The sequence below is a fragment of the Pelobates fuscus genome, chromosome 4, assembly GCF_036172605.1.
Source record: "Pelobates fuscus isolate aPelFus1 chromosome 4, aPelFus1.pri, whole genome shotgun sequence".
NCBI lineage: Eukaryota > Metazoa > Chordata > Amphibia > Anura > Pelobatidae > Pelobates > Pelobates fuscus.
Genome location: NC_086320.1, coordinates 127,411,477 through 127,430,979, shown reverse-complemented (window position 1 = coordinate 127,430,979; position 19,503 = coordinate 127,411,477). Strand labels below are relative to the sequence as shown.

General features: G+C 37.5%; 1 protein-coding gene across 2 annotated transcripts in view; it reads right to left on the bottom strand.

Annotated features, from left to right (window-relative positions):
- Nucleotides 1–19,503, bottom strand: part of RNMT (RNA guanine-7 methyltransferase) — a 542,662-nt gene that overhangs the window by 11,815 nt on the left and 511,344 nt on the right. For both annotated transcript variants that reach the window (XM_063451606.1, XM_063451605.1), the window contains exons 7-9: nucleotides 17,950–18,114; nucleotides 10,988–11,105; nucleotides 1,160–1,261 (exon numbers count right to left, since the gene is read on the bottom strand). In XM_063451606.1, the coding sequence (XP_063307676.1) occupies nucleotides 1,160–1,261; nucleotides 10,988–11,105; nucleotides 17,950–18,114 (385 nt within the window). The remainder of the gene's footprint in view (nucleotides 1–1,159; nucleotides 1,262–10,987; nucleotides 11,106–17,949; nucleotides 18,115–19,503) is intronic.

Here is a 19,503-nt window from a genome sequence, read left to right as displayed (position 1 = left end):
GAGCTACAATTACCCATCATGGTTTACACAACTGCACTTAAAGCTAAGAAAATGTGAACACTGTCAGGGTTTTAAAAATTCAGACCAAAAGTAACTGAATTGGAAGTATAGACGAGTTAAAAAAAAAATGTTTTCTGTTTAGCTATTTTGACCTTAAATTTGGAATTCATTTTGAATTCCCACTTTAGTGAATAAGCATGAAGATTGGCTCTCACCACACTCAGCAAGAGGGCAATTTTCTAAACCATGCATTGTTAGAGTAGGGCTAGCTAGGATTATAAATAAGGTCAAACTTAGGGTGTGCATGCATTTTGGTCCTATAAATAAGTGCTCCTCAACCCTCTCCTAAAGGCACACCTAGCAGTCTAGAATTTAGGTATTACCAGGGTGTGTCCAATGTGTTTATATAATAAAAAAAAAAAAAAAAGATACATTAGACAAAAGGTTTTTTTCTTCTGCTCTACCAAACACACAAACTGCATTTTTACAATATAGAATTTAATTCTAAATGTATCCTATAGGTTATGAGTGTATAATACAATTTTTTATTAGTTATATGTTTGGGGGATCCACCTGACAGCCCCCTGCAGCCAATCTTGCAATCCGGTCGATCAGTCATGTGACTGGTGCCATCACGGAGTTGGCTGCAGGGGCACGGCCTTGGTTGTCAGGCAGTGTCCCCCCCCCCCCCCCCCCCACTCCCTGATCCTGCGAGGTACGCATCACCCAGCTTCACCAACACCGATGTTATGGGCGTTAAACATCTCTAACGCCCATAACATTCAGGATGTAATGACATCCCAACAGTGCCAAGTTCTATGTCATTCAATTGATCTAGAGTGAATTTGATATTTCATTTCCAGATTGAAGACACTATACAGCTTATCTGGATAGATATGTCACATAGCCCACCTGGGAAAAAAAAACCAAATAATAATAATACACAGACTTAATTAAATTATTGTGGATCAAACAAAGAGTGAATGCACAAATTGTTGTAATCCCGATTTATTAAAACCGTTTTAAAATGGAAAATTGAATACACTTTGGGAAAGCAATCAAACATTTAATAATTATTCCATTTAAAAAAAAATAAAAAATTATATATTATATATATTGTTGTGCATATAATCAAACTAAATAAAACAAATAATTTTACCAATGGTAGTCGGGGCTGACCGTTCTCTATAAACATTTTTGCATGTTCATAATCCTCTTCCTTGTCAGATGCCAATTTGGAGTGATCAGGTGCAGGATATTGCTATAAAAATGTAAAACAGACAAGTGTTGTCATGTAGAAATGTATATTGTAGCTTTATGTAAACATTGTAAGGTGCATGGGATTTCTAATCGTAAAATAGCGAGTATGCTACAAAATGTCCTAACAATTTGCATATAAACTAGATAGCTGATAGTGGTGCTTCAGTGTCATTCAGGGTCTCCACCCTCTGCATGAAGATACTGAACTTTCCACATAGAGATGCACTGATTCAATGCATCTCTATGAGGAGATTCCGATTGGCGAAGGCTGTATTTGGCTTAGGCTGTATCCCGATCTGCCTCCTTGACAGTCTCAGACAATCCAATGCTTTCCTATGGTAAAGCATTGTGATTGGCTGAGATAATCACTTGCGGGCTAGATGGTGGTTTTTACACTATAGGGTCAGGAATAAGTTTGTGTTCCTGACCTTATAGTGTTCCTTTAAATTAGTCATTTCTGTTAAACCCATACTGTTAGTCACTGGTACTGTGAAAAGGGGATCTTCTGAAACTACACCATAGAATAAAAACTTGAAAATCACCTATAATTTGCAAACACCCTTTTTCACATGCAGTACTCTTATTTTCAATATCCAGCGCAAATTTGATAGAAGTTGCATCACCATTCAGTTCAGTATAGGCACAGCCACACAATGAGAATAGAAACAATGGGAGATGTTTACAAAGTGATCTGTTCTAAAAAGCTGTGCAAAAATGTAAAAATGTATTAATCTGTAATGCAATGTGCCTGGTGGTCCACTGGTTAAAATGGTGGTTTGCCCCACTTAAAAACAGACCACTTTCATAACTATTCCTCAAAGTTTCAAATTCTCCTTTTCCCACTATGTCCAATGGCAGAAAAGTGCAGTATTTATAACAATGACACAAAAGGGAGTTGCCCAGTTTCAGGACAGAGAAAAATGAAGCAGTAAGGATTTCTACATTTATTTTTCAACCCACAAAACAGATGTTTTTTTTTTTTTTCTGCGGTCTCTAAAGGAGACCTGCTCCACATGAAGGCAGCTGATGGTGATACTTCTTGTATTATATGCTCTATTCCTGGAGGAGCATACCATGGGGATCTGGGGCTAGGAAAAGTCTACAGTTCTTATAGAGGAGAAACAACTATGTGTTTATATTGCTAGAGGAAGTATGGAAAAGAGACACTTAACTTTTAACAAGTTTCCAAGTATATCCTTTGTCCTAGACAGCTAGGAATTAAACCTGTGACTGTGATGCTGGAAACATAGCCACATGGCATCATTAAATAGAAATTAAGCATCAAAGCAAAGTGGTTTCGGTGCACAGACCTTCTCCCTACAGTGTGACAAATATAAGCTTTGTTTACATTTGACAATCAATATGTCTCAATTGATTGTCAGACCGTTACCCGAAGCCCTTCCAAATAAAGACTCAATATCAAGCTGATATTTTTTCTTATAGAGAGGAATTTTGATGATGCTTGGATGAGAAGCATCCAATTGTCAAAAAGCACCAATTGCCATGCATGTGGCCTCAGGCATCAATGCTTCTTCTACGAGAAGCATTGGGTTGTCTCAAGATGATCATCACAGATCTCACAGTAGTTGGAGAGGTTGCTTTGTTGAGACCAGGAAAGCGCTGTATTAAAGGTCAGTTTCCCTTGGGGTGGTTGTTTTTTTGTTCGTGTTTTTAGTTTCTCAAAGGAGGAGCTCTGATTTTAAATGTTAAAAGGAAAGCTAAGGTTTTAAATAAATGTATTCATTTATATCTGTAGAAGTTGCCAGTTGGTTCAAAAGAGACCCCATGTGTAGTAGGAAATGTTAATAAATAAACATTGGCTTCAGTGCCTTTAAAATATACCCTAGACTCCCAGAGTATTATAAAATGTGTTTTTATTCTTCACTTCTATTACACTATTTACTAATCATTTATGTTATATTATCTACCACCTGGATAAAATAAAGAAGAATGGTTATATTTGATAGAAAAGCTTCACCACAGGAGGTGCAAAGATTGCCAGGGAAAGGGACTCTACAAGGACATGTATGAAAAGATCCATGCATTATGTTACTGTACAGTTAATAAGATAATTAAGATTGAACAGGTAACAACTCTGTGAGAGACCCACAAATAACACAAAGCTATTGTAGACAATATAGTACTCAAGAGAATATATTTATGGCAACAGATTGCAGATTAGTCTGAAAACTACAATGATCTAATTAAGTGTGATTTTGAACGAAGCTTATGCATACATGACAGAATTAAAACACATAAAAAGTACACATTTGTTTTACGGTTGTACTTCAGTGTCCTCTCCTTTCATCACAAGAGGTCAAAGCAAAGAAAAAAAAAAAATTAAAAACATATGACATTAGCAGGGTTTTAAAAGGAACACAATTCACTTGCATTGTAGGTGCATGTCTGATGTAATACATAACATATTTTGTGTTACTTTGTAGGTGAAAAATACAATTCTTGTACATTTTCAACTCCATAGTCAAAGTAGAGCATCAACTTGGAAAAATTGTCCTTGTGTTTCCTAAAAGGACAGATAGTAAACAACAAACACAAGTTTTAATTTCAGCCGGTCCCCCTCCCTCCCCCACCCCATTACCTTGCCTCTTTAGAACATGACTAGTCCAACAAAAAAGGCAAGTATAAAAAAAATAAAAAATAAGTATACCTTCATTCAGTTAAAAAACATTTTGTCCTTTAAATTATACTTCAAATAATGCAGTCTATTGCAGACACATTTTTAGTACTTTCCTAACCGTGAACATTTTATTTCATGTCAGAAAGGTCACTCTAGCAGAACATGAAGGAAGCAATCTTTGGATAAAAATAAAAGTGATGCCAAAGAATTACATTGTCTTTGAATCTGTGTGTGAAGTGTGAGATATCTATGATACACTTTCTTTTTGCAGATTCTCACGTTAAAGGTGGTATTTTTAGCAGTTACCTCAGCTATGTAGCTCTACCTCCACAATGCCTCTTAACACAAGTCTGTTGTGGTTTGGCCAATGAAATATAGTACAACAGTGGTCTTGTACCATCTCAACATTGTCTTAGATATTTGATGTTGGAGTGTGACATATATGGACACTTTGGATTCCACTTCCCACATATATTGCCATTATCCATATGTAGGATCTCTTCTAGTTCTGCTTTGCATTGTTCTCTACAGATCAAGTCAACCTATGGCACTCCTGTTGTAGGTGACATCTCCCCTGAAGCTTTGCCAGCATTATGGCTGTAAGAGCATTATGAGAGATGTAATCCAAAACATATGGCATACCATAGATTGGCTATGTTGTCCCTATTGTTTGGAACTAGCATATTATATGACGAAGTATCACTTTTTTGATAAACCTAGAACATCATAAGTCTTCAAAACTGCTGAGCAGGCTAGCGTCAGGAGGAAGCAAGGATATTCTATAAATGGAGAATGGACTAGCCAGTGAATAACATCATCCAAAAATGCTAAATGTAAAGTGTTGTGGGATATGTTGGCACTATAGGAAAAAAAAAAATGAATAATAATAAATAAATTGCTTTATGTGATTTGCCAGCCACAATAAAACCTTATATACCAGAATGAGTTCTAATTTGGTGCAAAGTGGGTTCTAAGGAAATTACAAATCGTAATGTGAAAGTCAGAATTCCTGACTTTTTGCATTATTTAAAGGAAAGTAGGAGAGTCACAATAGTAAAAATGACCTTAACATGTTATTTTGGGAAGCACAAGTAGTCCTAAAGTCTGAAAAAGAGGAAGACTCCAAAACTATTGAATGTCTTCTCCATATCTAGAGAAAGAACCAAAGAAAACATAGCATGTAAAAAAAAAAAAAAAAAAGTTCACAACTGTCTGGACCTTAAATGACCACTATAGTGCCAGGAAAACAACTAGTTTTCCTGGCTTTATCAGGTCTTTGGGTCCCCCCACCACTCCACCCTCCCGCCTGGCTTAAGGGGGAGGAAGGGGTTAAAATTCTTACCTTTCTCCAGCCCCGGGCTCCCGCCGCGCTGGGGACTCTCCTCCCTCGCACGCAGGCAGTCCATAGGAAAGAGGCTATGGACGCTGGCGTCTTCTCACTGTGAAAAATCAGTGAGAAGCGCCTCTAGTGGCTGTCAATGAGACAGCCACTAGAGGCTGGATAAACCTAATGTAAACATAGCAGTTTCTCTGAAACTTCTATGTTTACAGCTGCAGGGTTAACCCTAGATGGACCTGGCACCCAGGGGAGGGAAAGAGGCACAGAGCCAAAGTGGGGATCTCTCCCTTAAAGAAACACCCTGCTTGTCAAACCATGACGCAGGTATGGGGAAGGAAAAGGAACCCACAAAATGGACACTCAATACATTTTAACTAAAGACCAGCCATACAAAGTAGAATGGCACAAGTTTTACTACTCTTGGTATTTGTTTGTTTTAATGCGACATGGCAGAGCAGTTCCAAAGGCACCCATATAAAAGTGAGGGAAAATTACATTACAAAGAGGTTTTGGCCTCATTATTGTGCTGCACTTTAAGAAAGTTCAACCTTTGTAGTGTTTGAGGCAACATCTCCTAATTCCAGAAAATACACAGCTCAACTTCTGACAGCAGAGTGAGCGGTTAGCAAGCAGACTTTAGAAGTAAGAGAAGACACCGATACAGACAGAAATTATACCCCTAAATATCTGCCTGGTTCTCAGACTGTCTGCAGTTTGGATTAAATACAATTAGTTTACTTCATTGTATATATGATAAGTAAGCAAAAGAAAAGCAGTGAAATGGGCTAAACATTACACTCCATCCATGCAACAGAATGCAGAGGAAATCCAAGGTTAAAAAAAGGTAATTAATCTAGACCATGGGTCCTCAAACTCCGGCCCCCCATATGTTGCTGAACTACAACTCCCATGATTCTTTGAATGATTGCTCAGAAAACTAACAGTGAGCAGGACAATATGAAGTAACACACAAATTCCATGTAATTTTCCATCCATGTGGTGTAAAGTTTGAGACATGAAGTTGCTTTCCACTTGTAATGTACATTTAAGCTGTTTTAATCAATCCTCAGCCAAGCTGCACAGTCAGAGAAGCAGTGAGTGCAACACTACATGCCTATCTACTGTGTGTGGCCACTTCTTCTGTGCTTGCCCGAGTATCATCTTCCCCACATCACTCCTTGCTGACAGGCTGAGCTGTGTACATATACTGATAAAAGGTTTTTTCCCCCTCTGGAATGAGGCTAAGGGCATATGTTTATTGTGCAGTGTACTGTACATTGTTTTGAGAGAAAAAAAAAAAACAGAGTGTCCCTTTAAAACAAAAAAAGAGGGTAAACTGTAGGATATTAAGAACTATAAACACTCAGCATATAACCTTATATGTTGCATGGAGCCAAGCAACCCAACTGCAGAGGAACTGCAAGGGACAATAGGCCAACAGATATCATGTAAGCCTGCAGATAAAGCCTACTGAGGGTTGACTGAGTTCATTCCTTAGTGGTGCAATGCCTACAGCATACAACCTGGAATCAGCTTCAATGCAACAGAAACAACAAACGAGCTCATGGTGTGGGAGATGTGAGCCACATAAGACATACTACTGTGAGTTATAGGTCTTGATAAAATAATACTTTTGTTTGAAATTGATTAAAACATATAACCTTTGTAGGCGAAACCGTATTTGTTCTTCTGGCACTCAGGACTCAAGCTTCATTCCATCTGGAATGTGTATGTTCCAAGGGAGATTCAACAAACCCTTTCTGCATGGCAAAATTGGAATGATGGATAACTCCACTGTAAGCCATATCCACAGCATGCATTCTCTTTTTCAAGTTTACAAATCTAAGTTCTAAAACAAATCTCCGCTTTTATCTCCATAGTGTTGTTGCTTGATCTTTCAGGCCATAGGATGGCTTTGGCCTTGGTTACTTTGAACAGGACCTGTTCTATTTCCACCAGAGATTCTTTGGAGATAGGAGCTTCCACTAGGGTGAATCTTGTGCCATGGGTTGGGTTCCATTTTGCAAGGCCTCTGCCATTGTCCATAAGAGTGAACACGGTAACAGTGGTATTTTCTGTGTGTTTATGCTCCCTGTTGAACTCCTTGGATAAACACACAGCCTCCCATCTGGTAGCGAATGTACATTCAGTGCTTATGAAAGCAGAGGCAAGTTTGATGGATAATGTAGGCTGTTAAATGTAGGCAAAATAGCCATACAGTCCTGTAGTCAAGCCATGCCCAACAGTGTTTTCCAAATACCTCTTTGCCCCAGATTCTGAATATTTGCACTGTCATTTTTCTCATGAACTAATAAATATATTCTTCTGAAAAAAAAACTAAATCCTCTCAAATGTTCTCATTATAGATATAAGAATATTCCACACATTGAGAAGTTGAAGAATCTCCCTGGTCTATCCTTTTAGTAGAGATTACCATTTTAAGTTAGGCAGAACGAGTAGGTTGTATTGAAGCTAACTGCAGCACTGACAATTTCACATAGTTTTAAGGCATCATATAGTTAAATTCATAAAATTTCAAAAGACGTTATTGTTGACCTTTTGGTGTGCTTTTTCCCTTTTTACCTCCTGAAAAGTTTATATTTTCTTATTGCGATCAAGAGGGGCTGGGCAAGGGCATTATTGATTAAATGGTTAGTCTTAGCAGGATCTTCCCTGCAAGCCTATGTGCTGGATCTTTTTTTTTTTTTTTTTAAGGTTGCTAAACCTGACCTATATCACATGAGAGCAGAAAGACACTTGGTAAGGTATTTGTATTCTATAGACGCAAAAAGGGGGCCAAACTATATAAATTATTATGTACGCATACACATATAAACTCTGGTCCGTCTACTTTAACAAATATTTATTCAGAGACAAAACAACAACAACATACAAATAATGACACACAATCTAACTATACCAACAACAACAACAACAACAACAACAGCAACAACTAAATCTTATAAAATCACCAGATCCCACTCACAGTTCACCATGATAAATATTAGCCCATGTCTGCTCAGTAGCACAGCCAAGAAGGAACAGGACGGAATGGGGATAGGGGGGAGTGGTTCCTGACCTGTGAAGGTATTGAATTACCATATCAAAGGATAAAGCTTATCCCAGTGTGAGAAAGGCATACACGAGCTTGGTCACATGACCCCTGGTCACCATATTAGTTCGATGACCGAATGTCACCATACAAAGCACAAATGTTTCTTCTTTATTTTTTTAACTAAATTGGAAATTAATTCATTCAGCAGGATGCACATTATTGGTCACTTACATTTTGCAAGTGAACAATACATTTTAAGTACTATTGGCCTTAGCAGTTACAAGCCAGCAAGGATATGGTAAAAAAAAAAAACAAAAAAAAAAAACAAACACTAAACTAAATCAAATTATTCAGTGGTGCAATGGTTACTCGTATCAAACATAATAAAAGAAGAAAAAAAATGCCTATGAACCCCATATTACTACAAGGCAGATTGAAAACCTTCCTTATGTCTCCCATGTGGCAGGTGGGAAAAAGAGGCACTCTAATTATAACGCACACAAGTTTAATGAAAAGGGGAACGCTAATTATAATGCAAGTTGGGGGATCTAGTATGCCCCACCCATGAATGGTGGGGGCCTATAAACAAATATGCAAGAAGGGACACAATTAGTACAGTCCCCTGGGTGGTTACAGGTCTCCAAGGCTCTGGTCAATCCCCATTAAAAAAAAAAAAAAAAAAAAAAAAAAAAATTTTTTTTTACTATCTATTCCCCTTAAAAATATTTGCACAAAACAAGCATAAAAAAAATAAATTAAAAAAATTATATTTTATATATATATATATATACACACACACACATATATATATACACATATATATATATATATACACACACATATATATATATATATATATATAAAAAATAAATTAATAGCCCTGTGAGAGCTATATGTAGAATGGGATTTTAAGGCAGGAAAAATAAATCATAAATGATTTCCCAGGCTTTGAAATCTCAGTAGAGCACGCTGATTAGTTGGCTTAGAAACCAGTCAGCGAGCTCTATTGAGATTTAGATTTAATGAGGTATTCAGGTTTATTTGGAGCCTTCTCTGCAAACTCCGGACATTGTTAAATAGTGTGAACAATGTCTGGCTTTTGCATTCTGAATACAGAGCCATTCAAAAGTTAGTGAATAACACTGTAAAATTCAGTTTTCATTATCACTTATAGTTTTAAAGAGGCACTGTCACGGGCGAATTCAGTTTTGTTTTTTGTTTTTTTAACCCTTCTCCTGACTCCACTACATCCAATTGTCCCCCTAGCAACTTCCAAATGCATATTACCTATTTTTTTTAACCTTAATTTCGTGCCCGAACCTAGGTCCTGGGCGCTGCCATCTTTGTGTGGGGCAGATGAAGTCTCTGTGGGACACAAAGATGGCGGTGCCCAGGACCTAGGTCCGGGCACTAGATAGCGCTGTGAAATTCCCGCACATGCCCAGTTAAACACTTGGGCATTAGCTATTGTCCGAAATTCGGAAGGGAATTTCGACTATTCATTAATTCGGCTATGTAATTAAACGTGGGTCATGGGGGACCGTGCCAGTTCATGGCTTTTTTTTTATTTTTTTAAGCCCCCAAAAAGGCCAAATAAAAATCCATAATCCATTTTAATAAAATAAAAAACCTGAGTGCATAAAAAAAAAAAAAAAAAAGCACCGCACAGACTGAGCTCCACAGGGTGGGGAAAGCCTTCCCACGCCCTGCAATTTGACTCCGAGCACTCTGTCCATTGCAATTTGACTCCGAGCACTCTGTCCATTGCAATTTGACTCCGAGCACTCTGGTTGGTTTAAGCCAACCAATAAGAATGCTCTGATAGGTAAATAGTAAGCCTCAACGGTTTGCTTACCTGTAAGGTTTACTATTTACCTATCATCACACTCTTATTGGTTGGCTTAAACCAACCAGAGTGCTCCAAGTCAAATTGCAATGGACATTTCCACTTAGGGGTGTACTCACTTTAGTTGCCAATGGTTTAGACATTAATGGCCATGTTGAGTTATTTTGAGGGGACAGAAAATTTACACTGTTATACAGGCTGTACACTTACTACTTTACATTGTAGCAGAGTGTAATTTCTTCAGTGTTATATGAAAAGATAAAATATTTACAAAAATGTGAGGGGTGTACTCCCTTTTGTAAGATTCTGTATATTTTGTACAAAGTTATATAAAGATTAAGTGGCTACTTAGATTCTGATTAAATAATTACAATAATTTTTTTTTTACATAGGATACCTAAACCTAAAAAAGTGCATTCATTCCATTGATTTTAAACAGATTCCAATGAAGTTTAATGATAATGTAAAATGATCCTGTATATTACTACTCATTTTCTACAGACAACAGCCGCCCATGACCACTATACATTATCAGATGGGGAAAAATGATGTAGTTTGTAGAACTAAATGAGAAATATAAAAAGTAGTGTCTATGCAAACTCTCAAGGTATACAAGAATAAAAAAATCCTACAGCGCAATTTATAAAGAGTAAAAGTTATAATATAGCCTAACTAATAACTTATTGTTGTTCTTATTAAGATGCACACAAAAGGAATACGCAACATTATTCACATTGCATATTTATACAATGGAAGAGTATTTTTCCCAAGCATGTAATGCATCAGATTAATTCAATGGGGCACTTGCAGGGCTATATTTTAAGTCCAAGAATGGGTTAATAAAATTACCTCCAAGGCCTGCATTTTTCTCAGCAGCATTTTCTGTTCGTCATTCTTAACCTTCTCTTCAAAAAATTCCCGAAAGGTCTTCTTGTAAATTAGTTTCATATTATATTTCTTGGCCATTCTGCAAAATAAATGAATCTGTTAAGTCCTCCCACTGCTTTTTGTCAATGTAAAACCTATTAACCATTCTCTCCTGGAATGGTTATAAACAAATGTGGTACAGTATTTTGAGCCACATTGACATCGTGTGGATAACTAAAAGAACTGCAATCATATTTCAAGATGGAGATATAATATATATATATATATATATATATATACACACACACACACACACACACACACACACACACACACAAAGTGAGCTTTGTTGGATGGATTTTAAATACTGCTATTACAACAGTGGTTGTTCTATATTTTCTACCGTTCACAAAGATTAACCCCTTAACGACGAGTGACGGACGAGGTCCGTCACTCAGGGGATTGCCATAACGATGAGTGACGGACCTCGTCCGTCACCCGTTAAATTAACCCCAGATCGCCGCAATCGCGGGGTTAATGGTGCTCCGGTCTGCCTCTGTATTAGAGGCAAACTGGGAACACCGACTTGGGCTGTCCAAGCAGATATGCCAGCTCTGACATCATGTCAGAGCGACCACATGTTCTGTGTATACTTACCTTCCGCCTCCCTGCCCTTCCGGGTTTACTGTGAAGTGCAGGGAGACGGATCATCAGTGATCCTGCCCCCTGTTGAAAAATATATAAAGTTAAATTAAAATCCCACCCCCCTTTACCTATTTTAATAAAAAATTAACCCCTTCCCTGCCAATTGATCACTGACTACAGTGATCAATTGGCAGGGATTACATTTTACTATGATCTGATTTTTTTTTTTTAACCCTCAGGGGTTAAATTTATTTTATTAAATATTTTAAAATTATAAATTTAGCTAACTAGGGGTTAACGTTAAAAAAAAGTTTTAAAATAAGCTTTAAAAAAGGTAAAAAAAAGGAGCGCGGTCAAGATGGCGCCTCGGAAAAGGCCCAAGACGCAGAGCCCAACGCTTCCCCTGGAAGCTTTTGACCGGATCTGCAAGGGCTTTTGGACAGTGCTTTGCGGACGTGGAATGGCCTACCATTTAGCGGTAAAAGCGGTGGCTACATGTATACGCCCCACAACTCGCCGCCGCCAATACGCCTTCTTACCTCTAGCCTCCAGAGCAGCCATCCGGCAACGTAGGCGCCAAAAATTTAAATGGCGGGAAACAGCGCCGAGACACTCGGGCGCACTCACTCTCTCCCACACGCGCAGGAGCCGGTTCCTCGAGCAAGCACTGCAAACAAGCAACTCACCTGTCCCAAAAGCCTGCGATCAGCGAAGCACCACCCTACCGACCCCCACTCAAGCTGCAAGCCACGATGCTGCCCACAGGTACACCAGGCGGAGCACTGCTGGAGCGACATCTCAGCCTGGGATCATCGATGAGGGGGCCACCAACGCCATCACCCAAGACATGAGCTGGAAGGTGAGCCTAGAGAAGCCTGGGCCAAACGACTGGGAGGCCAGGGTCCGTGAGAAAGCCCCCATCGGAGTAAGCACTGGCAAACGGAGCTGCCCTTCTATAGGCATTGGCTGACAGACTTATAAACTTTACCTGCTGTGCCACAGAGCACACGGAACAAGTAACTTAATGTGCCATCCACTTTATTTCCACGGTTCCTAATCTGTTGTCCCCACATTGTTGCCCCGCAGTTCTTCTGCACACACTGTCGTTACGCCTAGATTGCCTACCCACAGTATTCACCGATTATAGTCGCTACTAACACGGCACATTAGGCGGATGGGCTTGTTTTAACTCACAGATGATATTGCCTAGCAAATACAGACCAGCCAAACTTATATTGTTAAGCTTGCATACTCACAACCGCCAAATATACTCATCTGGGTAATTTACTCTGACTCCATGCACCGTAACACAAGCAATAGTTACTACCAATATTGGCACCCACTTTGTTTAGCCTTAAAACCAACTACCATATAGTTAATACCCTTGATTACCGTTATTTCTTACCTTTGCACCAACTCAGAAGCTAAGCTTAGACCTTTAGTTAACCTGTACTATAAACACATCTCCCAAGAATTATCAAGCTTGTTTATCATATGTTAAGGTATCTATGTTTCCTCTTGTAGTCTCTCAGGTCCTCAACTCAAACTTAGGTTTCAGCCTGTATACTTAAACTATAAAAATGTGCAGTCCTTCATATGTTACGACACTGTATTTACCTGTGATTTTGCCATATGTTTGTCATGCTGTCGTGGCATCACAAGCAATAATGTTACTCTATGCACTAAGAAAAATAAAGAATTAAAAAAAAAAGTAAACAAAAAGTTTTAACCTTTAAGTAAAAAAAATTTCAAAGTCCAAATAAAAATTAACCCCTTCCCTGCCAGTTGATCACTGCCTACAGTGATCAAAATACAGATCACAGTATTATACTGTGATCTAATTTTTTTTAACCCCTGATGATTAACTTTTATTTATTAACCCTCAGGGGTTAAATTTATTTAATTGACTAATTTAAATATTGTATAATTAAATATTTTGCTAGCTGGGGTGGGTGGGAGTTATGGGAAAATGGGGAATTTACTGTTAGTGCTGCTTACTGCTAGTTTAGCAGGGGTTAACGGTAAAAAAAAAAAAAAAAAAAAACTTAGAAAAATGTTAAATCTGTAAAAAAAAAAAAGTTTTAGGAAAGTTTAGGAAACTTTAAAAAAATTAATAAGCAAAACAAAAAGTTTAAAAAAGTAAAAAAAAAACATTTAAAAACGCTCATTACCACTACACCTGGAACAAACTAGAGAAAAAGTGATCCCACGTCAAGGTTCAAAATATGCCTTTTGAATTATCCCAGGGTGTATTCTTTAATAAAAAGTGTGTGTTTGTGGGGAAGTTTCAATAACCAACCATCTAAACTACTCCAAATTGGAACATGGACACCGCATAAAACTTCAAAGTTAGAAAAAAACTGAATGGCTGCGTCTCAAATGTGCCCCTTCAACATCCACAGATACCTGGCAAAGGTACATACGGGGTATTGCTGTACTCAGACCACATAGCTGAGCAACATATGAAGTATTATACAGTGGTAGTACACATAAGGTTTGCAAAATATAGCGTGCAAACTCACTTTGTGTGTCATAAAGGCAGACAAAACGCTTATTACCACTACACCTGGTACAAGCTAGCAGAAAAATGATCCCACGCTAAGGTTCAAAATATGCCTTTTGAAATACCCTGGGATGTCTTCTTTAAGAAATGGTATGGCTTTAAGGGGTATTTGGATTATATAGCCTGGTAAAATACTCTAAAATGGGACATGGGCACAGCGTAAAAATGTAAAGTTTGAAAAGAAAATTTGAATGGCTGTGTCCCAAATGTGCCCCTCCGATGTCCACATATACCTGGCAAAGGTACATACGGGGGTATTTTTGTACTCAGCAGACATAGCTGAGCAACATATGAAGTATTATACAGTGGTGGTACACATAAGGTTTGCAAAATATACTGTGCAAACTCACTTTGTGTGTCAAAAAGGCAGAAAAAAACCCCACTTATTACCACTACACTTGGTACACGCTAGCGGAAAAATGATCCCACGCTAAGGTAGGCCTTTGTAGGGTAGTTTGAATTTAAAACCTGCAAAGATGCTTGGAAATTGCACATAGGCCCAGCATCAAAATTCAAAGTTCGGTCAAAACGGATATGGCTTGGTCTCCTATATGGCACTGTAGCTTCACAAAATAGTGCCAAAGACATTCATTGGGGGGTGTATTTTTACTCAGAAGACTTAGCTGAGCATAATTTGGGGGTTTTGAACTTAGTAGCACATTTGAAATATACAAAATGCCCAGCAAAAATGCAATCCGTATGTAAAAAAATGCACAAAATTATTTTTTACCACATACTTTGGCATATATTGGTGAAATAACGGGGGCATGTTAAGGCACAATATGCACCTTATGAGATACCCTGAGGTGTCTACTTTTACTAATAGTAGGCCTTTGTGGGGGTTTTTTGAACAGTCAAACTACTATAATACCCCAAATGGAAGCATAGGCTCATTAAATCCATCTCTCAAAATTAGACTGTGAATACTGAAAAGGACAGGTCTCCTATATGGCACTGTAGCTTCACAAAATAGTGCCAAAGACATACAATGGGGGTGTCATTTTACTCAGCAGAATTAACTGAATACAAAATAAAAAATTTGTACAGGAATAGCACACACCAACTTTACAAAAATACACATGAGAAGTTCTTCGTTATAAGTTTGTGTGCCAAAACCCCCCAAAAATAAAGTTTTACTCCAATATTTAGCAGAGGTTGGCGGTGAAATGGCTACGTAGAAAGTGTCAAAACAACCTTAGGACAATAGCCTGTGGTGTCTACTTTATATAAATATATACTTTTGTGTGGCAATTTTGTTTTCTTTTATGGCTATTAAGCTTACAAGACAAACATACCAAATTCTAAAATCGCTCCACATTAAAAGTTTATTTTACTCCTTGTGCTTTGTGACCTGTAACTACCAAAAAAAACTGAAAATCCCAGACACATTATATATTCTGTAAATCAGAACAACTAAATGAATTTATTTGTAATTACTTTCCTTAACCTGCACTAATTGTTCACACATTATTATTGCAAAAACTGTAAAAAAAAAAAAAACTCAAAATGTTTCATTTTTTTGCATTTTTCTGTATTTTTATAATAAATAAGCATTTATGTATATATGTTACATCAAATTAAAGCCCTTTCTGTCCTTTAAAAAACGGTATATAATCTCCACGCAGTGTCTGCAGACATAGTACTCTACCAGTTTTCCCCTCCCTGGGGCCAATAACTACAATAGGCATTATTGTTTTTACGCTGCAGCAGTATATCGTTTGAATTTATCTATGAGAATTGAAATTTGCATGTTTAAACTTTTATTTTTCATATATATTTTTGTATATTTTTTATTTTTTTATTTTATTTTTTATTATAAGCACAGATGGCTCAAACACGCTTAAAAATGTGTGATTACTCTTAATAGTTTATTTTTTTTATTATTATTTTTTTATTTTATTTTATTTTATTTTATTTTAATTTTTTTTTATTATCCTATATTTTGCAATGTGCTAGCCGTTAAGCGATTATTGCCTGCTCCTCCTCTTATTAGCACAGATAGATCAAACACAGTTCAAAAAATGTGTAACTACTCTCTAACAGTTTTATATCTAATATTTTGCTATGTGCCAGCCGTTAAGCGACTACTGCCTACTCCTCCTATTATAAGCACAGCTGGATCAAACATACTCAAAAATGTGTGATTAATCTTTAATAGTTTATTTTTTATTTTTATTTTTTATTTTTTATTATCCTATATTTTGCAATGTGCTAGCCGTTAAGCGATTATTGCCTGCTCCTCCTCTTATTAGCACAGATAGATCAAACATAGTTCAAAAATGTGTGACTACTCTCTAACAGCTTCAGATCTAATATTTTGCAATGTGCTAGCCGTTAAGCGACTATTACCTGCTCCTCCTAGTGTTAACACAGATAGATACTCTTGTTTATTATATTACTCTTGTTCATTATATTTAAAAAATGTGCAACTGATCTACATATGCCATGTACCTGTGTTTTTGAAATGCTTATAATTGCTATTGTGGCATTGCAAGCATAACTGTCATCTCCTGCATATCAAAAATAAAGAATTATAAAAAAAACCAAAAAAAAAAACCGTATATAATATGAGTCGGTGCAATAAATTAGTAAAATGCAAATTGCAGTTGAACGCAAACAGCAAAAAAATGCAAAAAATGCCGTTGTCATTAAGTGAAAGACAAGCTTCTGAAGCTCTGTCCTTAAGGGGTTAAATATACTCATTAATCCAGACTACCGACACTGCATGTTTGTACAACATAGAATATCACCACTATGGATGGAACCTTTGTAGAAGTGTCTGTACCGCTTTGAATTGAATGTTATTCTAATTTTATATAGAAATTGTACATTAGAGATGAAATTGTACATTTGATGTATATTTCTTTTGGTATTGACAGAATGTTATGAGTTGATTGGCATGTATACATGAGCAATCAATTCATAACATTCTGTCACTACCAGAGGAAATAAACATCTACATTTTGCCGGTAACTATTATTAACCCCTTCCTAAGAAACTACTTTGTTATTTTTATAACCTTCTGTATCATGGAGTAAGAACAAACAGTTCTTCTGACATTTTTAAGCACTATAACTGCATATTGCAGTAATCATGGTGTAACATCCTTCGTAACAATATAACAAGGCACAGTGGGCACCTGGGGGATTCCTGGTGCAAACTGCTGAAAATATGATATATAATAGGTAAACACAGGATTAAATATCCTGGGAGGTGACATGCTATCAGGCTACTTGCGACACCCTTTGCTATCCAGAGTAAACTGACTTTTTAAAAAAAATAAAAAAATAAACAAATGAGACCATTACTATCTAGTGATACATAGCAGAAAGAAAAATAAATGGAGGCGTGGCCAGCTGAGCAACTGACCAGACGTGTCTGAAGAGCTCTGGCTCAGAGTACAACATAGCCTTTACGCCACGAAAGCTAGAAAAATGCACACATATACCTTGAACGCCCTAAAGAGAGATTGGGTACAAACACAGAAAACTAGCTCTCATCAGCCAGATATCCACAGATCCTTTGACAGGCTGCAGCCCCAGGCCCTGCCCAAGATGACCTCTAGCAGACCACGAGGCTCAAGTACATCGGATTGTTTCGATCAGCCCCTCGCATCTTTACAAAGAGGGGCTGCTTGGTTATTATGCTCAGTTTCTGCCATGTGCAATCTGATGAAAAGTGCTTTCATATTAACTTTTTGCAGGAAAAAAAAAACCCCAAATTATATAATACTTACTCTACTAGCACTGGGAAGTAGATCAGAAATTCTGGAACATTAACAACTCCTTCCAAGCTAAAATCATATTTGCAGCCAAACAGGGGATACTTTCCTTTTTCATAAAACTTCACTGAATATACATCATTCCCAAACAAATTGGTCTCTGATGCTTCAAGGCGTTTCCTGTGAAGGAAAATTAGATGAGTTACAATTAGGCAAATAAAGGAAAAAAACAAGTACCGTATATACTAGCCGGCCCGAATATAAGCCGAGGCCCCTAATTTTACCCCAAAAAACTGGGAAAACGTATAAACTCGAGTATAAGACTAGGGTGGGAAATGCAGCAGCTACTGGTAAATTTCTAAATAAAATTAGATCCTAAAAAAAATTCTATTAAATGAATATCTATTTACAGTGTGTGTGTGTGTGTGTGTGTGTGTGTGTGTGTGTATGTATGTATGTATGTGTGCAGTGTGTGTGTGTGTGTGTGTGTGTGTGTGTGTGTGTGTTGCAGAGCCTTAGTGGGGGTGGGCATTTTTATTATTTTAATAATTTTTTTTTGTTAAATTATTTTTTATTTTTGGGATTTTACTGGATACATGGCAGGGAGGGGGGCACTCACTCCCTGGTGGTCCAGTGGCATTGGCAGTTCAGTGGAGGGGGGCTGGCAGGAAGCACTTACCTATCCTGCAGCTCCTGTCAGCTCCCTTCTCCTCCGCGCCAGTCCGGTCAGCTCCCCTGTCAGCTCACAGTGTAAGTCTCGCTCGAGCCGCACTATGACCCCGCGGCTCTCGTGAGACTTACACTGGGAGCTCACAGAGGTGCTGACCGGACCGGCGCGGAGGAGGAGGGAGCTGACAGGAGCTGCAGGAGAGGTAAGTAAACGCACACAGCCCCTTCGTCTCTATTATGGCAATGTAAGTTGCCATAATACAGACAATTGACTAGAGTATAAGTCGAGTTGGGGTTTTTCAGCACAAAAAATGTGCTGAAAAACTCGGCTTTTATGGTAAATAGGAATTACAATTAATTTCGGAATTACACTGAATGAGCAGCAGTTGTACATTATCAGATTTCTGAACAGAAAAAATATAAGCATCAAATATAAACTAAATTGTAATTATATAATTTTTATAGATTACATTTTTTTTTTACTTTGCAGAAATTCTTATTTTCTGAGAACTGCAGAAGCATAGAGAAACAAAACGTAAAATTAAAGTTAGCATGCCTCATTCCTCATACCTTAATACCAGGAGCATTTATGAATAGAAAAAAAAATAAAAAAAACACCCACTGAATTACACAAAAGTATCATAAAAACTTCTTAAAAAATATGGTGAAAATCTGTACTGCTGCCGTACTAAGGAAAGCATTTACAGTTCGTAAGATTTCCATATTCCTGTAATGTAGCAGGAGTATGAGGTATATTGCAACATCTTCCAAAGACAAATGGTGGAATCAGTTCAAGAAACAGCAGCCTGTAGCACCTTCCACCTGAAAGAAGTCTAGTCAATGAGAATGATACCTTTTAACCAATCAGCAATTGCAGATTTCGATGCCTTGTCTGTAATA